The sequence below is a fragment of the Pecten maximus genome, chromosome 15 (genome assembly GCF_902652985.1).
Source record: "Pecten maximus chromosome 15, xPecMax1.1, whole genome shotgun sequence".
In the NCBI taxonomy this organism is placed as follows: domain Eukaryota; kingdom Metazoa; phylum Mollusca; class Bivalvia; order Pectinida; family Pectinidae; genus Pecten; species Pecten maximus.
The window spans coordinates 2,853,879-2,881,603 of NC_047029.1; the positions used below are offsets into that span (position 1 = coordinate 2,853,879).

Here is a 27,725-nt window from a genome sequence, read left to right on the forward strand (position 1 = left end):
ATAACACGGTGTATTAACTGTTCACACACATAACACGGTATATTAACTGTTCACAAACATAACACGGTGTATTAACTGTTCATAAACACAACATGGTGTATTAACTGTTCATAAACATAACACGGTATATTAACTGTTCACAAACATAACGCGGTGTATTAACTGTTCATAAACACAACATGGTGTATTTACTGTTCACAAACATAACACGGTATATTAACTGTTCACAAACATAACACGGTATATTAACTGTTCACAAACATAACATGGTATATCAACTGTTCACAAACATAACACGGTATATTAACTGTTCACAAACATAACAAGGTATATTAACTGTTCACAAACATAACACGGTATATTAACTGTTCACAAACATAACATGGTATATTTACTGTTCACAAACATAACACGGTATATTTACTGTTAACAAATATAACACGGTATATTAACTGTTCACGGCCATAACACGGTGTATTAACTGTTCACAAACATAACACGGTATGTTAACTGTTCACAAACATATTCTGGCATCGTTAATGTACCAAAACGTAACAAAAATATCGGTAAGCAGAACGGTACATATACTTTATGACATGAAATGGTCACTGTGTATACACTTTTCTATTTTCGCGGTTGGTATTGAACCACGAATATAAACAGAACGGACATTGCTGGTTACATGCTGATGGTATTATTGTTGGGCTAACCACGGAAATTTGTAAGTAACATGAAGTCAGGAAATGATATACACATGATTATGTCATGGTATACAGTATCTCAACCCCATGTACATAGATATACAGGTACATATATACAAGGCAGCATGCACTGTAGGTTGGTAACTTTGTCGCGTCACTACGATATGAGATAACGGACTTGTAGATAACATGTAATCTCATATATTATCATGTGTCGTAGGGGTCAATTTAAACCAAGGGTCACTAAATAGCACAATTATTTGTTTCGCGTATGTTGGTACGTGGACTAAAAATAGAATCTATAGTGTTCCCTTATAAATACGGCGTATATTGGTGACAAAATATCGCAGATTTCCCATTTGAGAGAGTTCAATAAATACACATATGAAAGAGCACATGTCACCGAGGTATATACATTGTATATTGGTCTGTACCCCTGCAAGGCCAGATAAGTTACATGTATGCATGTGTGTATATATTGGAGCGAAAGACGTAACTGTGTTTGGTGTGTGTGTCAGTCGTGCTATGGGCCGTTTGTTTAATGTGTAGGATTTCTTCCACGAGAATAAAACCATTTAACTCATATCTGTCTTGGGTATTCAGGTGACAAACGGCGCCCAACCAAGGGATACTTAGCGTTGCTTGCGAATGAATACTTCATTATCACACAACGGCTCGACATACCACAGTTGTGTAGCTGTTGTGGTCAAGGCTAGGTCATAATTGTAAATCACTCCAGAGCTGCAAGGTCATCCAGTGAAATACCGCGGTGAGTAGCTTTTATATTATCAATCTTACGACATATTTACCTGAGATAATTTCAGATGACTAAACATAATTTACAATAGATGTAATATACAAGGTAAAAGATAAATATAGGCAGTGTCAAGGTAAAACAATGGTGATATTTATGGTCCGTTTGAAGCATTGGCAGAATTAAGGTAAGCTACCTATGTTATTGAGTTAGGGTTATGATTTTGCGAGTTATATGCCTGTTTGAGAGTTGTGTCCCTTAGTAGTAGTATTTGTGTATGTATGACAGTATTTTGTAGAATTATAGTATGCATTTGTGTATGTATGACAGTATTTTGTAGAATTATAGTATGCATTTGTGTATGTATGACAGTATTTTGTAGAATTATAGTATATATTTGTGTATGTATGACAGTATTTTGTAGAATTATAGTATATATTTGTGTATGTATGACAGTATTTTGTAGAATTATAGTATGTATTTGTGTATGTATGACAGTATTTTGTAGAATTATAGTATATATTTGTGTATGTATGACAGTATTTTGTAGAATTATAGTATGTATTTGTGTATGTATGACAGTATTTTGTAGAATAATAGTATGTATTTGTGTATGTATGACAGTATTTTGTAGAATTATAGTATATATTTGTGTATGTATGACAGTATTTTGTAGAATTATAGTATATATTTGTGTATGTATGACAGTATTTTGTAGAATTATAGTTGAATTATTGATTGTTGTGCGAATCTTTGTGTTCAGAATGTATATATATAGTATGAGAGTATGTTTTTAGTTTGAAAATGATAGGGAGTGATTACGATTGTGTATTTCATATGGAAATTGGGTATGGTGATCAATGTGTACCATTGCGAATGGAAAAGTGTGCGTCACAGGCAATATTCCTTCACGTGAAATTCACGTGAAATTTTTTCCACGTGAATGTGAATTTCACACGAATTTCACGTGAAGGAATATTGCATGTGTAGTTTATATATGAAAATACTGGTATACTTGTTTATACTTTACAGAAGCCATTTACTGGTACACTTTATACTTTGCAGAAGTCATTGGTTGGTACATTTCTTTATACTTTGTAATTTATGGTTTTGGGTAAATACGGTTCTTGTATTATAGTATGGAAGTTGGTTTTATTCTGTGCTGCTGTATTTATTGGAGTTATTGTATATTGCAAATGATGGTTCATAAAATAAATGCAGGACCTGTATAATTAATGGGTTGATACAAATCGAACAGTTACATATCTATAGAATCAGGGATGGACATGCAGTCTATGTATGTCCCTGATGTGATTGCGTGTGTTAAGACATTTTTGGTTATTTTTATAGAACTACCTGTGTAGTTGTTATATTTATCATGTTTAAAGAAATGACAATATGATCGTCTGTACTATTTACAGGACTACCGGTCTAACCATGGACGTGCTTGGTTTGGTGGATGTCCCGACCTGGCTACAGTGGGTGTTGTTATTGGTGGGGATGATTGTAGCCTACGTCATGTATGTATATCTCCCTAAGTTTACTTCCTTCTAGTATGAAACATCGCATGTCAAAAACGAGATATTAACCTAAAATTCTAGGTGCACACATGTATTAATGGCAATCCAAAATGCTCATTCACGCTCTCCTGACATAAAGTGACTATTTGACTGAATGCTTGACCGAGAGAATCCCTGTGACATCAGTGGATAAAGATAACTCACCGCATTTATTTTTATCGCGAGATTTGTCACGAAGCCGAGAACGAAGCTACAACAACGTGCACTACACATTAACTACACACGTGGTCGTTGTTTACATATCGAGTATACGTGAATTTATGGCTAATAATGCTTTCATTTGAACATATTAGCATAACATTTAATGTTCTTGTTATAATAAATCAATATGAACATACAACTAAATACTTAATTTTAGAATATAGCAATATGCATACAACAAAACATCGAAAAATTTCAGATCGGTGAAGTTGAAGTTGACAATTTGCGAGGAATACGGAAAAGGTAATCAGCAATCCAACAGACGTCCGGCTAGAGATATCTTCTCTTTAGCTCCATCGATTGAGCATAAGACTTGTAAGTCAGAAGTCCCGGGTTCGATCCCTAGTGGAGGCAGTGCTATAGATTCATTTAATCATTCGCTCTGTAACAGATACAAGATATATTTGTACAATGCTGCATCTGGTACATTCTGATGACGTCACATTGTTTACAGACTTGTTCCGAGATGTGTCTGCACTCAACGACGCAAATGGTTCATTTTGTTAAGGGATTTACCAGTTTTGCTATCTTAGAAAATTGGTGAGATAATACAACATCATGCAATATTCCAGGTCATCAATGCAGGTTACAGAAAACGACAAGTAGAATCAAGCGACTGTGTATTTACAGAGACGTCTATATTGTGATATGTTCTGTAATGTAGTCTTACCAAGTCATCGGTATATTTGTAAACATGAGTCATGATCAATGAGAAGCTTAAATAAAGTCAGTCGAATGGCGGGAATCCAATGTAACATGGGTGTCTGTGCTGAGCATAACAAAGAACGAAACATGGCGTCACAAGTGGGATGAAGAACTCAAATACTTTGCTAAGTCTGTAAAAAGGGCATAAAAGACAATAAATGGAATCTTTAACTAGTGGTATGTCCTCAATGAACTGGGAATCAAGCGACTTAGAAGGCTCATGGAAAGCGTTCAAAAACCACGTGGAGTTCATCTTCACATGCCCGCTCAAGAGAAAGCCAGAAGTTGAAAAATGTTCATATCTAATGATCTGGGTCAGCGAAAGGGCAGACATATCTACCAAACATGGAACTTTAATGATGCAGAAAAGAAAGTTCTCGCAAATTATTTTACAAAATTTGGTGATTATGTGAAACCTCGCACAAACACGATCTATAACAGATACCAATTCCACACTCGAGCTCAAAAAGAGACAGAAACTCGATTAAGGGTCATCTATATAGCAGAATAGTGTTGAGTTTCAAATACGAATAAATACCTAAAGATTTGCACAAAAAATGTGATGTAATATACCAAAATGTTTGTTTGGACATGTAGCTTCTTACAATCACCAATAATATGCTATAGATGCTACCAGTTTCTTCTATAGAGTAACTTTGTGGTAAGATGTAGCATGGAATAATTCTAAGTCACGCAAATTATCAAACCTGAAAAATAGCCATGCTGTTATGTTCACAAGTGTCTATAGCACAGGGTAGGAGCATTTGTTTGACCGGATTTTACTGTATGTACGTATAAACACTTATTTTGTTTTGACCTTGAAATGCAAATGGCAGCTGAGAATAATATTACATAAATATGGCTTAGAGGAGGCATTTCAGTTAATAACAATACTCCTATATCGTACTTTTAAGACATCTTATCATAGTAACATGAACATTTTGAAGTCAATTTGTTAAACTGGTGAGTTTGGAGCCTTTTTCAGAAATAGGCTTATTTTACCCCAAACTCAACGGTTGAACATTTTTTCATAAAAGCAGTCTTCTTGCCACATCAAGAATACTTTATATTGTCTAATAAGAGCATTTTTGATGTTTTAAATACCTCCTAATATGCCATATTTGTGTGATATCATTCACGACCGCCATTCAATTCAAGGTCAAAATAAAAACAGCGTTTATACATATAATAACGTCAAAGCATGGTCAAACCAATGCTCCTATTCTGTGCTTTAGACACTTGTGAGCAAAACGACATGGCAAGTTTGTGTAATATATGGGATACAAATGAGTTAATTATGTCCCCCTGAAACATGCATTTTTCTTACGTTTTGTTGAAATTTACAAACAGCTTAACAAATTACATGTCAATAGCAAGTCCCACGGTTTGCCATGATACATACTAAACGTTCATCATGTTACTTCTGTGACATTGCACCATAATAGGGATTTATAGGCCTGTAAAATATCAATGTTTTGACTGGATTTGCTGTTTAGATGCCCCTTAATTTGTAACTGATCTAAAACTTTTAGTGAGAGATTGTGAGTATCGAGATCAGAACATGAAGGATGTGACGGTCCGTGACAGAATTGTCATCCGAATAAAAAGTCATAAAATCTGCGAGAAACTGATCACTTTTAGGTCAATAACAAAAGCAGAGGAACCTGTTAGACTTAATGAACTCTCAACAGCACAGGCAAAATCAATGTCACAATCCGTAGATGAAGATCCAAAGGTCAATGCAATAAAAACAAAAAGCGTCAATCGGAAAACTTCACATCAAAGTCGACGTCCTGAGAAATCCTCAAAACTGTGTAGCAGATGTGGGTACAACCATCCACCAGAAAATTGCCCAGCATGTGGACAAACCTGTAGAGGCTATGGTAAGCCTAACCATTTTGAAAAACTTTGTCGAAATAAAGAAAGTCGTAATAAAGAACAGAAGAAATCTTCATATCACAAAGTAAAGATGGTTCACGTGGTAGATGACGAGTACAGCTCAGATAGCGACACAGTTGAACTGTTTCTTGGATACATAAACACAATCAATCCTTACTGGACGGAACACATACAGGTCGGGAACAGTGGTAAATCTGTGGAGTTTCAACTGACACCGGGGCCAGGTGTAATGTGTTGCCAAAGTCACTACTGACCACTGTCAGTAAAGGTCACAAGCTGAAACCAACTAAGACGCGATTAAAATCGTATACAGTTGAGGTGGTTGACTACAAGGTTGAGCCAATCCTGGGTGTAGATGACTGTACTAGAATGGATCTTGTGAAAAGAAATATCACAATATTGAACACACAGACGAGGTAAATGAAGGAATGATACCAGATGATATTTTTCAAGAATTCAGTGATGATTTTCATGGTCTAGGATGTTTGCCAGGCAAACATGATATCACAATTGACCCCTCCGTGAGACCAGTGGTTCATGTTCCAAGAAAAGTGCAAATTGCACTAAGAGACAAGGTAAAGGGTGAACTAACAAGAATGGTTAAAAACGGCGTCATTGTCAAGCAAAATGAACCTACATCGTGGGTAAACTCAATGGTTACTGTAATGGAACCTAATGGAAATGTGAGGATATGCATAGAAGATAAAGATCTGAACACGGCAATACGAAAAGAACATTATACATTGAACACCATTGAGGATGTGATCCAGAAAATGCCTGATGCGAAAGTGTTTTCCAAGCTTGACGCCACATCACGATTCTGGCAAATCGCTCTGAGTGACAAAAGTTCAAAGCTATGTACCTTTAACAGTCGATAGGGAAGATAGAGCTTCACGCGATTACCGTTCGGCATTAAATCAGCATCAGAGGTCAACCAGCGATTAATAATGGACATGGTACAAGACATTGACGGATGCGAAGCCATAATAGACGATGTCCTTGTACGGGGAAAAGATATGGAGGAACATGGTCAACGCCGCAAACGAGTGCTGGAAAGGGTGCGTGAGTATAAACTCAAACTCAGCCCAGGAAAATGTCAATTCAGAAAAGTAAGCGTGACCTGTGTTGGACATATTGACATCAGAAAGCGTAAAGCCTGACAAAGAAAAAGTGAGAGCCATTGACGAAATGGCACGCCCATGCAATGTTACTGAACTTCAAACCTCTATGGGTTTCATAAATATTTGGCCAAATTCCTGCCAAATCTATCATAAATAAGTGCCACAATTCGTGAGCTTCTAGTAAAGGACACGGAATGGCACTGGAATGAACCACAAGAACTTTGCTTCAAAAAGCTCAAACAACTTGTGTTGAAAGCACCAGTACGAAGATACTTCAATTCAAAGGAACCGGCCACACTTACAGTGGATGCAAGCTCGAAATGTCTGGGAGCGGCGGTCATTCAAAATGACCAACCTCTCGCGTCGCGCGTTTTGACAAAGTGTCAACAGAACTATGCCAAAATTGAGAAGGAAGCAATTTTTTTATTTTGGCCTGGGATGGATGTGGAAATAGAAGAGTTCATCAGCAAATGTAGCAAATGTGCTGCCACTCTATAGGCTAAACCAAAAGAGCCACTGATGGAAACCGAGACTCCAAACTGTCCGTGGGCTATTGTATCAGCAGATCTGTTTGAATCCAAGGGCCACCACTACATTGATTAAGGCGTTAAATGCTAACGTGCTAAACACCTTAACGCGTTAAAACTATATTTAACTATTTAACACGTTAAATGTTTAACGCCTTAAATGTGTTTAACGCATTAAGTGCTAATGCATTAAATTTATCTCGTTTTTGACATGAACGGCCTTTCATAGTCTAGATGAATGATAAAAACGCAGATACTGTAAGCATGTATTACGTTATCTACATTGGATACATCACCTGTTACGATCATTATAGTTTTAGTATTCAGTGTTATCTTTAACAAACATGCATGAACCATGAACTTTTGCATTGGTGTTCAGGTCTCGTGTTCAGTAATATATAATCACGTGAACTAGTTAAAATCATTCCATGTGATACCATGTGTATTAAGTTTTCTTAATTAGCGCCAGGTTCATATTACTATACAATGTAGCGACAATTAAATGCTGAAATACATGTTCTTTTCAATGGTTTTAGTGTCCTAGTTTTCCATTTTTTTTGTTTCATTTTTCGTTGGCTGGTTTTAATTTATTGATTTATTCATTTTAAAGCATATCTTTACAATTGTTTTTTTCTTGTACTTCGTATCAAAGTGATGATTTTGAGGCTCTGTTGTTTAGTTTCTAAAATCAGCGAGATATTTTTCAATGATTTGATAACTACACTGACTGGAGAAGGTTATTGATTTGTTTGAGTTTAAACAGTTGTTGAATGATATTTCTTATATTTTGTAGCTACATGTCATGGAACCATAACACTTTTCAGAAAATGGGGATCGATGGTCCAAAGCCTCATCGAGTCCTTGGACATTTAAGTACACTATTTAAAGAGGTAAGCATTAAAATATATGATATACATTATAAGATGTCACTGCCTTTTCGTTTCGCGTTCCTAATTTCCCTTCTGTGCTCATCTGCTTTTTAGCAGAAATTAACGACAATCAAAACAATAAGTTTTGATGTTAGGACTAACTTAGGAAATGTACCCGACAGTTAGTATGTGGATGCATTCTGATTATGTTGTTGCCCTTTGACCAGTTGTTATGTTAAACAACTTAAGCTGGTAGAGATTCTCCGGAATAACAAGTTATTGCTCTTCGTTCAGTTTTATGAGAGACAGACTCGTTTGCATTTTATTCTCAATGTGTGACCGGATTGTTCTTAAATTTATTCAAAAGCTCTTTAGAGTTCAGCCGAATTAAATGTTGTCTCCACCCAACATCAACTGTGATCTTAAATATCGCCTTACGAAGACTTACCGTATTTCTTTCGATAATTTAATTGATAATACTCTGGAGAAATGAATTCTTTGCTTAATTGTTTTTACATTTTTAGGGAGTCATGAAGGCTGATTTGGTGCTCTGTGAAAAGTATGGCAGAATATTTGGGTAGGAACAGAAATAATCAAATATGCATATTCAACATAAACACTTAACACTTAGGGGTTAGTCTTACTGATGACTGTAAATGGAACGCACATATAGAGTTTATTGGCTGTAAAGTAACTAAATATATAGCAGCCCTCCGTAAACTAAAACTTATGTTAAAAAGAAATGATAAGGATGAAATTTATCTTACATACATGTACATTAGACCGCTGATGGAATATGCTATGACGTCAGAGACAACTGTGGTATCGAGCAAATACAGTTAGAAGCTGTTAAGATTGTCACAGAGCTGTCCGTATACACTAAAACAGAATTATCATACCGCGAAACTGGCTGGATACCTCTTAACAAGAGACAAGAAGCTAGAAAATTCGATATAACACAGCTACATATAATTTAGGTAATGCACATTTACTGAGAGAACAAAGTTTTCGCTTACAATTATTTCAGCACTCTTTTTTCCCTTCTACAATAAAACTTTGGAATGATTTAGACAACACTATACAAATTCTCCCTCTTTAAGCGTTTTTAAAAGTAATGTATAAAAGTCCATGTTTGTAAACCATGTCTGGGTCATTGAGACCTACTTTTTGACAATAGGTTATTTTTTTCAATTGGTTTTATTTTCAACATACAGTATCAATGCATCATAATTCTGAAAAAAAAGATTCCAAAAATATCATTATGCTTTATTATAATTGAGCTAATTTGGAAATTGCCCCCTACTTTACCCCCTCACAATTTGAAATGACATCTGTCCTAACCTTAATCTCATGTCGTATCATGACCACCTAACCGCAGGGTATTTATATTTATAACAAACAAAACAAAACAACTTATCGTTGATAGCCACCAGAGAGCCCAAATTGGCGCCCCTCCTTTGAAAGTATATATAAAACCTGGAATATAATTATCTGCACACAGAAGCAATGACAATTGCTGCCTATGGCATGAAACAAATGAAAAAAAATGAAGAACGCAGAAAACAGCTATTGGAACTAAAAATGAGGATACTGGGTGTAGAGATCACGTGACGCGGAAAGAGTTGGTTTTGGTATAGACACTGTTGCTAATATTTGAGTGTGAAAAGCTGAAACGGAGTCCGAGAGAATGGTGGAAAACGTCAGGGCAGGAATTATATACATGGTCTGATATTACCGGGATTAATTATCGCATAATTGATGATGTATATAAATAAGTATTAGGTTCGAGAAATATTTGGTTGACATCGCCACTATCCCTTGTTACAGGACCTATGAAACTTGCTACCCTACCTTGAATATCGCCGAGCCTAAACTAGTAAAAGAAATTATGGTGAAGCAGTTCAACAGCTTTGTCAATAGACGGGTGAGTACACGTTTTAATGAAACTCTTCCTTGAATAATTTTTATATAGACTCTTGTAATCTTCTAATCATTTTCTGTTGTAATGGCTTAGTGTAAACACGTACCGTTATTGTTGTCGTACTGCAAGTCTTTATTAAATATGTATACCTGATCACATCACTACAACTAAAGATCGCAAATACTGACCGTAATAGAATCGGACAGCATGCATGGTGAGTATTAGCTGAATATTCACACGTAAGAATTTCATCAACTTGGCGCAGTGGTACCAGCACCACATATTTTGGCTCGGCGTCTTGGTGCTGTAGATCATAAAACCATGCTCTATTTTATGTAAAAATAAAAATAACTGCAAAATTAAACCCCATTATCCTTCAAGAACACGTTCGTGCACATATGCATGACACGCAATGCACTTACCGGTTTTGTAGTTCCTATGAATAATCTATTTATGGACAGTAGTTATTCTCTATCCACAGACAACATTCGCTGATGCGATGGACGCTGAAATATCAGAAATGCTAACGCTTCTAAAGGACGACCACTGGCGAAATGTGAGGAATGTAATGACGCCTACCTTCAGTGCAAAGAAATTACGACAGGTAACTACAACATAACCTGCCTGTTTCCCAATGTCGCTCGTGTGCCATTTATTGTCGTTTGGATGCGCTAGTTAGGAATCAGTTGTGACTTCATAATATGGATAATATAGTTACGTGATTAATTGAAAATTGCACATCAAAGTATCTGCACCCCTTTCACTTTTCCTCCACATTTCGATTTTAAATCCTTACAACCTTCTTTAGTTATGAGATAAAAGAGATCTTAAAGTTTTCATTTCATACTACTGCGGTGACACCTAAAGAGTGCCACAGAAAGAATGAAGTGAAGTGATGGAGATAACTGTTTGAGTAGGATACACTGCTCAAGATGATGTTAGAGTGTCTGTCTCGAGTTTAGAGAGTCCATGCTTGAGTCCTGGTTTCATCAAAATCGCTCAATGTCTAAATTTCGAGCAATAAGAAGCCTCTGTGTGGTTCTATGGCAACAAAACCCATACGGTTATTTTGCACTCTTGTAATACCCATACATACCAATTTTCGTCGAAGTGGAAATAAATCTAAATTTTGACCAATCTGATGCTTCCACTAGGTTGCTATGGTAATAAAACGCATGTCTTTGAATTTGAAGTCGCCTAATACCCAATTTATCACTTTTGCATCCTAATATATCAATTTTCGACTTATAAGAAGCCCCTGTGTGGTTGATATGGCAGCAACCTCCATGCAGTTGAATTTGTAGTGCCCTAATATCATTTATCTATAAATTTTCATCAAAATAAAACAACATCTAAAATTCGACCAATCGGATGCTTCCATGTGGTTGCTATGACAATTATGTGTGGTTGAATTTGAATTCCCCTAATACCGATGTTAACCACTTTTATCCAAATGGAATATTTAAATTTCCACCAACAAGAAGCCTCCGTATGGTTAATATGGCAACAATACCCATGCTGTGGAATTCGCTGTCCCCAATACCTCTATATAACAATTTTCAGCAAAATCAAACAACATCTAAATGTCCACCCATCAGAGGCAAATTAAGCCTGTGGTGGTCACATTGGTTGACTGATCAGAAAGTAAAGGGTCAGGTGCACACCCCATGACCTTGATGAACACTTGTATCAAGGTTAATCAAGTGGGGACTTGATTATGTATTGGCTATCTTGTAATAATTCTCACAATTCTACATTTGTCTGGAATATGACACTGGTATTTTGATTCATTACTAGACATCAATTTGCATCTATCCAATCCTAAGTTCAGGGCATCTCAAATGTTGTTTAACGAGGTAGTCAACAACTACTACAGGGCGACCCAGTCTCTTTGGCGATAAATCCAGCAAACACACTTAGTTCAGCTACATTGTAAGCAACAGATACACTCGCTGTATTCTAATCGATAAATAGTGAATTGTCACCGAAGATTGAAAAAAATTATGCAAATGACGTCAAAATCATCTCTTTCCCGCCAACCCCACCCAAGCCTGGTAATACAGGTCTATAACTGTTGTAAGAAATTAATTTACATTGTGTTTACAAAAATATTATTGAAAAATCAATTGAAAAAGTGGTTTCATCCAATAATTAAAAAAACAAAAACTTTCTTCATTAGTTTAACAAAGTGAGTAAAATTAACCAGGATTCAGTATATAAGGATTGTTTGATACCCAGTTATTTTGGGTTAATTCTAAAACATTGAATAGTTTTTAAATTTTAACTACATTATCATCGATAATTCAATATCATGGCCAGAATCATCAACCTTTATTCCTCCCAAATTACAAATTAAGTGTGTAGCAAGTTTTGAATTATTTTTATGTGATTTTGAGCAAGTTCTTCCGATATAGAAGATTGTCTCCCTTGATGTGCACATATGACCTTGACTGTGCGAAGAGTAACAATGACCTCGCCTGAGAGTAGGCCCTTGTTTACTTATGTTATACTGATATGCAAGTTCAATTTTATTAGCTTTTAAATAATTATGAAATAGATACCTAAACATTAATAAAAAAAACGAAGATTTTAAGCCCGACATCATCAGAATTCCAGTCGCCCTGCGTCCGTGTTTGATCGTTCGTCCGTCATCTGTCTGTCGTCCGTCCCTAAAAAATCCTTGTTATCCCTATTTCTTGAAATGTACTTGGGATATCCCTCAAACTTTATGTGTAGGTTCCTTTTGGTCCATAGTTGTGCCATTTGAATTTAGATTTTCGTTCAGGAATGTCCTGAAATATCTTTTCAGTCTAAAGTTGCAAATTTTTAGGATGAATACACCTATTTTGTGTCCAGATAAAATACCTAGAATACCTATAGAGTATCGTCATTGAGACGTAAATAGTATCCATTTTGTCTATAGAAACAGGTGTGTTTATTTACAGATGACGCCTTTGATCAACTCTGCCGGTGATCGGATGATGGAAAACATTGAAAGTAAGATAGCAACAGATGAGGACATCGACATGCATACGTGAGTCGTTTTTTATTGTAATTATTTGCACTTAAATTGAAAAACAAGATAACGTTCATGTGATTGTCGTTCTTTATGTAGAAAAAAACACTGGGAGGTGATGATGTACGTTACGATTGTCAGCCATCTTACGTGGCTTCATTGCTTTAGCAATAGCCAGTATGCTTGTTTAACCTGTTTGCCATCTTTTGTACACGATTATAACATTGTGTTTCGTTGATGTTATGTCAATATTAGATACATAGAAAGGTATGCATGATGAGAGAAAAATAATATTTAGAATCCGATTGTTTAAAGAATCTTTCCTCCTGGGTTCAGGTCCCCTATCTCTTCCCCAAGGGGAAAACAGTTCTGTTACAATCGAGGGATACGTTGGGGGAATTACCCAGAGAAATGACAACACAACACCATCATTCTCGCTTCGTGGCGGCAACTCTTTATATTCCGGAAAACAACAAAGCAAACTAATATTCGAACCAACATATAAACAACTGGCTGACATTATCCGGAACTAAGACATTTCATGGTCACCTAAAATATATATTTTACATCTATATAACATGCCCCCACAAAACAAAAATTTTATCCTAGGGAAATTTTTTGAAGAACCATGAAATGAATTAGAAACCCAAAGTACATACATGTAGTTATTATTTATAAATCAATGATCTGATTATGATAGATCAACATTTAAATTTTCAGTCATTCCACAAAGTCCATATGCCAAATAGAAATGTTACTCATCATAACATAATATATAAAACTGAAACATCATAATCTCACTAGATTAATTAAGACACAATTGCAGCACCACACAACACAATAATCTGTAATATATACATGTATGCTGAAACTAAACTGTATAGTATACACTGTTTATAGGGTTACCATTGGATAATATTATCAATATTACTCGACAATGTAAAACATATCATCTATAAACAGTCTACAACACCGGCTTAAATCCCTTCAGTAATGAGATATTGTCAAATTATATAATCACTTATTTATCAGAAATGCTAGTAGGTCTTTAGAGTTGATCAAGCATGTCCCATCATCAGACTTTTTCACAATACTGTCAAAATTCGAAACAGTGGTCACATGATTGACTTGTGAAGATTTCAAGTTCCTCTTTCTCGACATTTGTTGAGCAAATGGGTTTGTGTCCCACCCAAAGTCATCATCACACAGACTTGTCGGTAGAGAATGGGCTTTCTCCTCACGAACGAATCCAGCTGTGATAGTTTTTGGAGAGTTGATCTGGTGCACATTATTGAAAGGTTGACCTGTTGGTTGAGAAATCAACTTTCCTTCACAAACGGGTTTACCAATATTAAATAGCTCTGTCTTTGGATGACTCGAAGGCGACTTTACACATGATGCAGCAATAACCTCAGGTTTAGGCTCAATGCTGATAGGCTTAACAGGTTTAGGGTCACACTGTGTCATCACACTTACACTACGTAAAACTGGCTTCTGCTTCTGAATTTCCTCTACACAGGCAGGTTCAACAGATACACCAGAGTCGTCTGTACGCTTTGGAATAACCACCCGATCATGACTCTTAATCCCTTTCCGCCTTTTCCATGCCTTGGTTCGTCGCTTACCGTGCCTGATCTGTGACGGCGACTTTGATTTCGGTTTAACCTTGGTAATATCACAGGAATCACCATGACCTGTCAAATCCCACTCAATACTAAGTGATAAATGATGCTGGTCGTCCTTGAGCTCGTATTTAAACGGTAAGGAATCGAACTTCAAGTCATAGGTTTGTAATATTCGTACTTTCTGATTTGGTAGCATCTCAATGGTATAAATCGTGTCAATCACAAAGACAGATGAACGGGAAAATGTTTGGATAATACAGTCACATCATAGGCATAACACACATCAAACGGTCACAGCGGCTGCCTGCCACACACGTGCTTATGCAAATAATAAGTTCACATTACAATTCGACGATAAAATCAAAATGAAACGATGAGGCACTTGCTTGGCAGTTGAGGTTTCCTTGAGTTTGGATTCTCCACCATGTTACAATCGAGGGATACGTTGGGGGAATTACCCAGAGAAATGACAACACAACACCATCATTCTCGCTTCGTGGCGGCAACTCTTTATATTCCGGAAAACAACAAAGCAAACTAATATTCGAACCAACATATAAACAACTGGATGACATTATCCGGAACTAAGACATTTCATGGTCACCTAGAATATATATTTTACATATATATAACAGTTCTGTCAATCTCGCACAGTTAAAAGATGTGAATTTTTTTCGGTCACAGATTACTCGAAGCCTTTACAATGGATGTCATCGCTAGTACAGGTTTCGGACTTAAAATTGACTCACAGAAAAATCCGGATGACCCTTTCCTGAAAAATACATTAGCATTGAAAAAATCAAAATGGTCAGCGATAGTGGCAGCATTCATTAGTAAGTATTAAAATCACATTCAAAACATTTTGTAGTTGATTTATCAAAGCAATCAGCTTGTTTGTGAATGGATTTAGCTGTTTTAAGTACGTGATGTGTATTTGTCACGGTAAGGTCTATGGCTAGGTTTAGTGAGTGACTCAGTAATATATACTGATACATTTGTCAGTATTTAGGCCCCTGGTCAGTCTTCATCAAAGGCTGGATTACATCTGATCAGTGTCAATATTCTATTTCAGAAGTTTGAAAAGTAACATTAGATTTTCAGAGCAAGGTGTTTAACGTTTGTGTAATGAGTGTGTATGTGGTATGATAAAAATATCAGTAGATTTTCAAGGTGAGCGTCTTCGTGAAAACATTAAAAGAATCATAACTTTTTTTACGTGCTATTCTAATTCTTATATATTCGTCTATACAGGAGTTGACAAAATAACAAAACTCCTCTATTCTTCATTTTCAGAACAAAATGCTAAGAAATATTCCGTAATAAAAGTTATGACACATCTAGTTAGTTTTATCAGAACATGGCTATTTTGGGTTAAGTTCCGAGATAAATATCACACAATTGTTTCTTTTGCTCCTTTTGTTTTGCTAGACAACAGTACTTATTCACGCATTGTTCTTTGTTTCAGTGTTTTTACCATTCATGTCCCGTTTGGGTAGAAGTCTAGGAATAACGTTTGCTAAAGAAGCTACGTCTTTTTTCCTCAAAGCGACCAAAGACGCTCTCAAAGAGCGGAGAGCTAATCCAGGGGTACGTGTTGTATAGAAATATGCCTTCGTCATGTCTCGCTGTGGTCCTGTCACCTTTTTATCATATATCACACGAAAAACAGATACTACTAATTAACTTATTAACGCGGCTGTTAAATGCACGCTACCTTGAATCATTTTAGGTATATGCAGATTTTATGGGTATAATGGCTGATGCAGGAGATGCTGAGCAACAGGACAAATCTTCCGGCAAAACATGTAAGTTTGTCGAATCAAAGTTCCATCGTTCCATCGTCTTACAAGAAAAAATGTGAATACCGAATAAAACCACAATTACCGAATAAACGAAAATTTAGATTTGCATGGAAACCACTGAAAAGATACTAGCATAACACCAGGTATTGTGGAGGGTCAGTCGTTTTCTTCTTCCGCGATAACAAAGGCCAAACATTCAAGGTTAAATATGGGTTAAGATCATGATGTCGACCATGAAATGTATCAATGGTCTTCGTCAAACTTGATCACTGAAAACCGTGTAATAAAGGAGATTTTTGACAGTGTCTCTCAACAAAGAAAAATCTACTTACAGATAGCTTTCGTACGGGGGCTGATTATGGCCATCTCATGTTGTCGTGTTATGGCATATCACCTTGCCGCATTCTCAAAAAGAGCTAAAACGGATTTTAAGAGATAAAATGTCGTTTGTCGCGTATTTAAACCTCCACAACCCGCCAACACTCCAAGCGACATTTAACAGTGCCAACTCGCAAACAAGCCAACACGTGAATTCCGCCACGGGGAAGCAGGGATTGGCTACACTTATATCTATATTTACCACATGTATTCACCGGCGTAACCACTTAGCCAACACGACCGATTCGTCAAAGTAAAGCTTCGGGCATCATTTTTAACTGTTGTATATATGTAATGTATATAGGTCTATTAGAGGATATCGAGTACCTTTAGTAATACCAAATACATGTCACGATTGGGACTAATATTTTGATTTTACATGATATATAAAAAAATACTAGCCGCACTCATGAAATATATTTGGTATTACTGGAGGTACTGTGTATTACAGTGTAATATTCTGTTTATTACATTTTTAGCTCACCTGGACCAAAGGTCCGGTGAGCTTATGCCATGGTGCAGCGTCCGTCGTCCGCTTCAAATCGCTACTAGTCAAAAAGTTCTTAATGGATTTTGACCAAATTTGGTCAGAAACATCCTTGGCAGAAGGGGATCAGATTTTGCATAAATGGTGACTCTGACCCCCAAGGGGCCTGAGGGGCGGGGCCCAATAGGGGAAATTGAGGCAATTCCTTTAAATCGCTACTAGTCATAAAGTTATGAATGGATTTGATCCCAATTTGGTAAGAAACATTCTTGGGGAAGGGGAACAGATTTTGCATAAATGGTGACTCTGACCCCCAAGGGGCCTGAGGGGCGGGGCCCAATAGGGGAAATTGAGGCAATTCCTTTAAATCGCTACTAGTCATAAAGTTATGAATGGATTTGAACCCAATTTAGTAAGAAACATCCTTTGGGGAAGGGGAACAGATTTTGCATAAATGGTGACTCTGACCCCTAAGGGGCCAAAGGGGCGGGCCTAATGGGGAAATAGAGGTAATTCCTTCAAATCGCTACTAGTCATAAAGGTATGAATAGATTTGAACCCAATTTGGTCAGAAACATTCTTATGTGAAGGGGAACAGATTTTGCATAAATGGTTACTCTGACCCCCAAAGGACCAAAGGGGCGGGGCCTAATGGGGAAACAGAGGTAATATCTTTAAATCGCTACTAGTCATAAAGTTATTAAAGGATTTGAACCGAATTTGGTCAAAAACATCATAGGGGGAAGGGGAACAGATTTTGCATAAATGGTGACTCTGATCCCTGAGGGGCCAAAGGGGGGGGCATGGCCCCATAAGGGAAATAGAGGTAATTCCTTTAAATCGCTACTAGTTATAAAGTTATGAATTGTTTTTAACACAATTTAGTAAGAAACATCCTTTGGGGAAGGGGAACAGATTTTGCATAAATGGTGACTCTGACCCCCGAGGGGCCAAAGGGGCGGGGCCCCATATGGGAAACAGAGGTAATTCCTTTAAATCGCTACTAGTCATAAATTTATCAATGGATTTGAACCCAATTTAGTAAGAAACATTCTTTGGGGAAGGGGAACAGATTTTGCATAAATGGTGACTCTGACCCCCAAGGGGCCAAAGGGGCGGGGCCTAATGGGGAAATAGAGGTAATTCCTTAAAATCGCTACTAGTCATAAAGTTATGAATGGATTTGAACCCAATTTGGTAAGAAACATTCTCGGGGGAAGGGGAACAGATTTTGCATAAATGGTGACTCTGACCCCCGAGGGGCAAAAGGGGCGGGGCCCCATATGGGAAATAGAGGTAATTCCTTTAAATCACTACTAGTCATAAAGTTATAAATGCATGTTGTAAACTCAGAGAGTCTGGACTTCATTATTTCTTTAAAGCAGTTGGGATCCCCACGCTATAACCATAAATAGCATTGTTTGAGGTTAACAAACAAAAGGAATTGAACATGAACATTATTTTGACATTTGGTCAAATCCAACCAGGTGAGCGATACAGGCCCCATGGGCCTCTTGTTATAAGAAAATATACCGGATCGGATTTCGATTTTCCCATTGTCTTTTGTAAGCAGTGTTTTGATTGGTCAAATCTGAAAAAGGGATATCATTTTTACAGAATGAATAATTTTCGATATTTCCTCGGTAAAAATGTAATAATATATGTTAACTTTAGGTTTTAAAAGCGATCATTATTAGTACTCTGTTGTTATTTGTTTTCATTTGTTGAAGGGTGCAGTTTTACGCGCCTTTTTTATCCTGATTTATAAACGAATGTGACTTATTATGAGATACAAGTCTGCAAATTATGACAGAAAATATGTATAATTTAACAGAGCATTCATCTACAGATTTCATACACACCAAACTAATTAAGTGTTACATACTTATCATACATCAGGTATAAAAAGGACATAATATTTCAGGGTCATTCCGTTGTTGAAATGGGCTTAAAATAACTTAGTTTAAACAATACTTTATTTAAGAATAAGTTGAACGATACAATAAATCAAAAGAGGATTTGGTATCATGCCTAGAACTGATGTAAAACCATCTCCTTGATCGTAATACACTTAAATTCCAAAGATAACCCACGGTCCTAGGAAAATGAAATAAAAAATTCAAAAGTTCCTGAAAATGTGACTTCGACTAAAAGAAAATGAGACGCCGCTAACTACTATCAATACGAGCATGCGCAGACAAGTTCACGAACAAAAAACAAGTAATTGGCCACTGAAAACGGATGAAAAGTCGTTTACATATAGGCCATCAGATGGAAACATGAACGTGAACAAAGGAGGTCGCGTCGGTGGAGTCGAACGAGGAACTAGAATTGTTCTCGGGATACTTGACTCGACAGTTTGACAGGATCGCAATGGAGTTATAATCGAAGTTACACGTGCTGACAAAGAGAGAAGAGAGTTTTCTGATAGTTTTTCCAGTCTTTTTCATCCCCCCCCCCCCCCCCCCCCCCCGGCAGCTTCCCCTTTGTTTCAATGTTTTTGACATGCAGTGAATGGGACAGCTAGCACTGTATCATCTTTAACGTTTATGATGAAAACAATAATGCTACTATAAAGAAAGAGGCATTTAATGATTATGGATATCAGCATTAGCTGTAAAAGTTGAAAATGAACTGAATTGAAAATATTTTAAGATATTTTCTGTCACTTTCGAATAAACCCATACTTTAAGAGCAACTTTTGTCATTGCAGTACTTACAGAAACCGAGATAGCGTCAAATGCTGTGATGTTTTTCTTTGCCGGTAACGACACGACCTCAAGCACATTGACTTTCGTCATGTACCACCTCGCCATCTATCCAGATATCTGTGACAAAGTCATTCAGGAGATTGATGACAAACTTGGTAAGGTAAGTAGTGTTCCTGATATTCCTGATAATCACGGAATGCCGGAACAAATTTCAGAACAAAGTAGTGTCAGAGTTATCCGTTATATTATGTGGTGAAGCTTACGCAACGAAAAGCATCATGATTTCTGTTGCTTCGCTCTGCACATGATTTGATTGCGAATGTTATGTTTACTTATTATAATAGAAACATAATTTTATTAGTCGCAATGCTTAATGCAATAATTGTAACATTAAGCGTTGGTATTACATGAAGAGTCAGAAATTGTCCTTTGGCTTGAGAAACGAAACCTTAAATTTGAATGATACTTCCGCATTATTTACATTTGTGTTCAACAGACTGTCCCTGATTATGACAATGTTCATGACCTGACCTACCTAGAGATGTGCATTAATGAGACAATGAGGCTTTTCCCTGTCAACGCAAGGTAAAAGTTTTACGTTTTTACGATTATATGAGATTCCAGTACTGCAAACTGCATGACAAAGCTACGAGGAACTTTTTGCTAAACATTGTCTTCAGATTGGAACGTATGTGAGGAATTTCGCAACACAACCAAGTAATGTTTATTATACTTGACGTTTCGATAACTAGTACGGTATGTACACTGTCATCTTCATCAGACAAATTACCAGGACAGCATGTGAATACAAAGGTGTAACAGGTGCTCGAGTTGTCTTCCAAACATGATCGATCTATCGATGTCGATTTCGGCTATGCTGCAGTGTACAATACTATGCTATAGTTTTGTTATTGGACCGAAATGACTCTACTACCTAATACCTGGTCATATATGTGAGAAATGACTCTACTACCTAATACCTGGTCATATATGTGAGATAGTCTTTATCAGTGTTTTAACAGAATTAGACCATTTCAATTGATATACTGTACAAATCCTATGAGAAAATCTCACTCGTAGTTGTAATTTATCAAAATCTAAAAGCTGATAAATTTGAGATACGGCCCTATACTTCTAAGCACTCCATGTTGGAGATATGTCCTTGTTCTTCGAAACAATCGATATGCTCTATCATCTCGATTTAATACTGGCCCACTGCGGCGTATCGATATGGCTTTGCATATCTATCGCCTCAACAGATTGCTCTCCCTGTCCAACACGTTTAGAATTCCCAGTCGATCACATAGTTTTTCTGTGTGGCGTGGTCTGTAACTGCAGAATTGTTTATCCGGAACTCCGACATCTGGTCTTTCCGATTAGGTAAATTTCTTTCCTGACCGGTATTCCGCTTCTTTCCGATGTTCCTCAAAGCGGACCCCTAAAAGTCTTTCCGTCTTTCCAATATATGGAGCTTTGCGGTTTTCGCATCTGATTTTGTATACGCATTCTGAGACTTTTTCCTTGGATACACTATCCTTCGGATGTATTACAGGTTGCTTCGGAGTGCCTTGTATGGTTTTGTGGTAGTAGTTATGCCATGACCGCGGTATATCTTCTGGATAGCTTTGGATGTACCTTTTAAATACGGGATGACCACGTAGCCATTAGTTTTGTTGCTTCTTTTTTTTTTAATTTTTTTTTCCAGCTTTCTTTTTGCTTTTTCTTTTATCTAAGCACTGTTTTTGTACCCGTTTAAGGCCAATTCCGGATATTCACATGTTTTCACGTGGTTCTGCTCTTGTAGTCTGTGCTGTTGTTCTGTGACTATAGTCTCACATCTTTTAAGCGATGTGCTCACTACGCCTGATTTCTGATATAAAGGATGATTGAGAATTGAAGTTCAGGTATTGGTCTTTTTTCAATATACTAATACTTTTAAGGTACCGCCTTCTTTACAAATAAAGTGTCAAGGAAAGACAAAGTGCTGCTGTTGATTTCTTCTTCACGTGTTATTACTGGCATCTATGGTATTGATGTGGGCGGTCAGTGTTCTGTGACCCCTTGATTAATCCAAGTATGTCATCAACGTTTCCATAAACTCGGCTTCGTGATTGACATGTTTCATGTTCCACATGGCAGTGCCGAAGCGTTGTAGGTCAATGTTGCCTCGGAAACTGAAATATGTTGTTGCAAGCACAAACACCAGCATTTCAAATTATTTCCTGAATCTGAAGGGTTGTATTTTTCTACCAAGAATTATCGAAACGTCACGTATAAACATTTATTGGTTGCGTTGCGAAAACTTTTACATAAAGCAACGAGGAATGGCTTTACGTCGTCCTTGTTAAATTTTCAAGAAATGATAAGCATTTAGTTTTTGCATATTCAGGGCTCATGATTAAAGAAGAAAAAAATAAAATAAAACCCAAATCTGCAAATTATTGTCACCGGTTCTTCATGCATATTGGATTTTCTGGTTAACGTATCGTAATTTAAAAAGCAAAATACTCTCTTACTCTGCCGAAAACCGCTTTTGGCATGATAAAGTCAACGTTATTGATGCTTATTACTTTAGATTGTCAAATGATTTTTGTAGAGTTGACAGGGAGGCTTCTCGAGACGTCACTATAGGAAATATCGAGATACCCAAGGGAATGATTGTTAACATTCTCGTAGTCGCTATACAGAGGGATCCGGAATTTTGGCCGGAACCGGAGAAGTTCATCCCTGAGAGGTAGGCTTGCTTATCCATTTAGAATGATGTAGAAACGAACTGTAAACAGATGATGTAAACACAATAGGCATACGAAAGAATCAATCCCAATGACACAGAATAAATTGTACAAAAGACATACATACACACAGCAACTCACCCTACGCAAAAATAAAATAAATTATCGAAATACAACTTAAACATTGTGTTCATTCATCTGCAGTTATCGGCAGGCTGTGTTGTATGTTTATTTGGATTTAGTCAACATCTATCACCGAAATTACGTTACTGTCAAAATTCTTTGAGGAAATATCAACTGCCACATACCAAAAGTATCGGAAGCATGGAAGTCATCATCAAGAAATGGAAAACTCCTATGTTCATATGTTAAATTTCGTCTCTTTAGAGGCCGTGATACAGAAAAAAGTCCCTCTAGACCCAGCGCCAATCTTCACTCATTTTTTCAGGTTTTCAGCTGAAGCAAAAGCTAATATGGACCCGTTTGTATTCCTGCCATTCGGAGCGGGGCCGAGGAACTGTATTGGACTGAGATTGGCCTTACTTACAATGAAGATGGCAATTGCTCGGATGTTGCAGACTTATAGACCAATTAAGAGCCCGAATACCCAGGTATATCTCTGATCTTCATCTTTTCCGACATTGAAATGTGCATCAATTCAATGACCGATCGGTCGGGGTTACCTCCCTTCAATGACCGATCGGTCGGGGTTACCTCCTTTCAATGACAACTCGGTCGGGGTTACCTTCCTTCAATGACTACTCGGAAAGAATTGTCGTGGCATTGTTGACTTTGATTTGTTATTTCTAGTTCGTAGGTGACAACATTTGATGTCGAGTATTCAGCTGATCAGTATTCCACTTTCTATTTTGACAGAAATATCGTTTTCTTTTTTTCTTTCTAAGTGGTAGATAATCATAGGAAATAATCACGTGACACAACTTAATAGAGTGCGCCTTAATAAAACATATCAGACTTCGGCTTTAATGTATGGACAAAGCATGCTATACTTGTCTTTATGATACACACGGACCAGTGGTTTAGTGCTAACGATCACATGATAATATACGTAGGTTTACTTATTGATCTACTCATATTGCTGACATATTAATGTAACCATACATGTATTTCTATCATAATGATGTAACCACACGTAATAACGAGATATTGGGACTTGTGTTTAAGTGGGATGCAGTTGACTGACCAACTAAATTATCCACTTACATTCGAGTGATTTTATTGAATGATAAGCGATGTTCTTTTTCTACCAGGTTCCTATCGAGATTAAAAAGCTTGCAATTAGACCAGACGGATTTGTGATGAAATTCGAGAGGAGGAAGTGATGTGATTTTTGTTAAAGACCATCAACATTATGTAAAAGAAACCTTCGTAATGTTTTCACCTGATTAATTGCAAACTTTTGCTACAAAGATAGGGGACATCATAGTTTGTGAAAGGATCTCAGTAATGTTGGTTTTCTCAGCATTTATACATTCGTAAGGTTTCATTACATAAATGATGGTACACTATATTCATGTATAGTGTCAACACAATTGTAAAGTGATAGTACTCCACATGTATTGTATATAATGTGTCTCCTTCATTATTATACCTATCACTGCCTTTGTGTTCTAGACTGTCGTGTCGTAACCTGATTTTATGTCAATATCTAAACCATATTTATATAAGGATATAAGACAATTCCATCAATGGTAAAACGTAGGTCGATGTAAGCATGTATCTTGTTGATATACAAATATTCTAATTATGAATTTGACTTACTTACGTACCAATATTATGAATAATCATGTATCGATAATCCAAATAATGATTGCCTTACTTTTGTATCAATGCTCTAAATAAAAAGATCCCTATAGTTTTGTACCAACGTTTCAAATAATATAAGCTTTAAGCTTGTTTTCCCATCCCATTTGCAATTTTCTGTATATGTAATGTTATTATGTCTTGTTGAATAAAATAATGTTTAAACTAACGTTTCAAATAAGGATGTACCTGATTTTTGTACCAACATTCTAAATAATTCGATGTGCTTTTTCATCAGGTTCCAATTAAAGTGTGAATCTTGGAAATCTACCAAATGGATCATATTTATTTCGTTTTGTTAGAGAACCATATTATAAATCAAATAAATATGATGCTGCTTGAACTATTTTAATAAAAAAAAATGCAATTGTTAAATGTCCGTGTTTCATTACGTGAGATGGAGGATCGTAACAGGGAGAAGGGGGGCAATCAAGCATACAGTTTTCGTATTAAAGTCTAATTTATGTGGCGGGGGAATTCCTTGGGGTGCCAATGTGCGTGGTTGGTTATTCTTGAACCGACCCACGTGGTTGTAAGCAAATCACAATTCCATACTTATGCAGCTAAATGGCAAACCTATCAATACGTCCGTTCCTCGATCTGACATCATGTTTCATTTCAATACGGAAGATGGAGTGTCTTGATAGGGAGAAGGGAAACACTCAAACATACCTCGTCAACGTACTTTATAAAACAGCAATCAACTAACTAGGACCATGTGCATTACACAACATACAATAAGGGTAGACCTAAATTACGGATCGAGGGCTGGTGAAGATACGGAACTGACATAGCCATATTACAGCAATAATGAGTTCGTGTAACAACAAATTATGGTATATGTGATAAGATTAGGAGATGTCATCGTGAAAGAGCTCCCAACTACCACAACAAATATGGCCGTCCATGGCGGAAATAATTCACTGAATATGTGAATGTGGATCAATTGTTTCTTGAACATTAGACTTTAAATGAAGATATGTGTAGTATTTTATGCGCAATCGTGAGTTATGCCCGTCTTTATATAATCAAATGTGTGAATAAAATATCAGCAGTTTTGGATCGCGTAATATTTTGAAAAATATTGTCTCGAAAATGATTTTTAGTTATGTTTGATTAGGAAAAAATAAATAAAATTGAAACTTCAAGTCTTAACTATCTTCCTAAAATCTCCAGGGAAAAAGAAAATTAATTGTTCGTCACTTGTTTCTGTTATAAATCATTTGTTCACTGATACCAGATCTTACAGGTATGGTGTAGGAGATACCCCCCCTCCCCATCAAAGAAATATTAGAAGGGGTCGAGTTATAAAAAAGCAACAGCGTTAGTGCCAAATGAAAGCGGTTGTCATGGTGACGTAAAAAAGCGAAATGGAATACATATACACCATATCCTATTGTCGGTATGATAGGGCAGCCATACATATTGACGTATTGTCCAGGGTGTTTCGTGGTACACAGTTGTATTTATAACCCGGAGACCGCCATACTTGTTAGCATGATAGACTGTATTCATGATCACTTAGACGCTTACATGGTACACATACATTGGGTAATACTAATTTACGGATTATACATGACAGTATATTGATCCTGAAGTAAGGGAGAGTACATATTGGAAATCGTACAAACAATACATACCTGCCGTGACAGTTCATTATATGTGATGGATAAACACACGCTTAATCCATATTTGTTATTACAGATTTATTTGTTTGTCCGGATGACCGATTCTTCTTTTGAAATTCAACCTGATAGTCTTAACACTATGCCAGACAGCTGTACCATATCGATACTGTTAACAATCCTGTAAAGTTAGACTATAATTGTACATGGAGATACGATATCACACTGCTTCGGAGGCACGTGTCCTAGACAACCGGAACAATGGAATCGTGTTCAGGGCAACCACACCACTGGGACTATTGAATTGCTGTTTATTATAATAGTTTTTCCTATATAATTATACATTTTAAATTTAACAAAGCCTTGAAGTAATTCACCGATCGATGAAAAATCTCATATCTATTTGAAAATAAACAAGTTCAATAACAACACAAATCTTCTAGAGTTATACATGTATTGGCATTAAATAAAATCTCATATCTATTTGAAAATAAACAAGTTCAACGACACCACAAATCTTCACATGTATTGGCATTGAATGAAAAAGTTTCGATTTATTTACCGTTATCACCTAAATGACTGGTCATATGGGTGTGATTCACATTCATTTGCTTCACTGAAAGGACAACGGCATCTGGACTTTCAAAGTTAACGTCATGGCCTTTTCCCACAAAATCATCTTGGGATATCCTTAGCTGTGCCTCCCGGGAAGTTTTGATGTTATTCTTTGTGTATGTTTTACCATGACATTTTATAGGTCGGTGTCCAATACAGCCAAAACATTTCTTATCAAGTTCGGTAGTAGTTGCGTCTGCAATTTTGTTTATTATTATTATATATATATATATATAATACATATCATAGCCTGCTGATTGGCAGTCCTCTACTGTGATTGGTAATATTTGGACAAAAACAAACAATCACATGACAAAACGATACCCACAATGCATAATAATTAATTTTCCCAATCCATCCTTTGGCTGTTTTATTTTCCTGTAATGCAGTGGACGTTCACTTCGATACAGAAGCTATACAAGTAATCTGTATGTTTTGTACTACTGGGCCTCCATACAATTCGATACAGGTTATATAAAGATAATCTGTATGTTTTGTACTTCCGGGCCTCCATACACTTGGATACAGGATCTACAAATGTAATCGGTATGTTTTGTACTACTGGGCCTCCATACACTTCGATACAGGATATATAAAGATAATCTGTATGTTTTGTACTTCCGGGCCTCCAT

General features: G+C 36.6%; 1 protein-coding gene across 3 annotated transcripts; it reads left to right on the forward strand.

Moving 5' to 3' along the window:
- Positions 1-1,099: 1,099 nt before the first annotated feature.
- LOC117343440 (cytochrome P450 3A8-like) lies at positions 1,100-25,222 on the forward strand. 3 transcript variants are annotated; one of them, XM_033905784.1, is made up of 15 exons: positions 1,100-1,470; positions 2,877-2,975; positions 8,282-8,378; positions 8,882-8,934; positions 10,185-10,281; positions 10,760-10,882; positions 13,224-13,312; positions 15,604-15,752; positions 16,385-16,506; positions 16,649-16,724; positions 20,300-20,457; positions 20,794-20,882; positions 22,894-23,031; positions 23,478-23,640; positions 24,301-25,222. In XM_033905784.1, the coding sequence occupies exons 2-15, from the start codon at positions 2,893-2,895 to the stop codon at positions 24,370-24,372; spliced, it is 1,509 nt and encodes a 502-aa protein (XP_033761675.1). In that variant the 5' UTR covers positions 1,100-1,470; positions 2,877-2,892; the 3' UTR covers positions 24,373-25,222. The 3 variants fall into 3 exon arrangements, with proteins under 3 accessions (XP_033761675.1, XP_033761676.1, XP_033761677.1); XM_033905785.1 differs by lacking the exon at positions 1,100-1,470 and adding an exon at positions 1,625-1,642; XM_033905786.1 differs by lacking the exons at positions 1,100-1,470; positions 2,877-2,975; positions 8,882-8,934 and having other exon boundaries at positions 8,285-8,378.
- Positions 25,223-27,725: the final 2,503 nt, after the last annotated feature.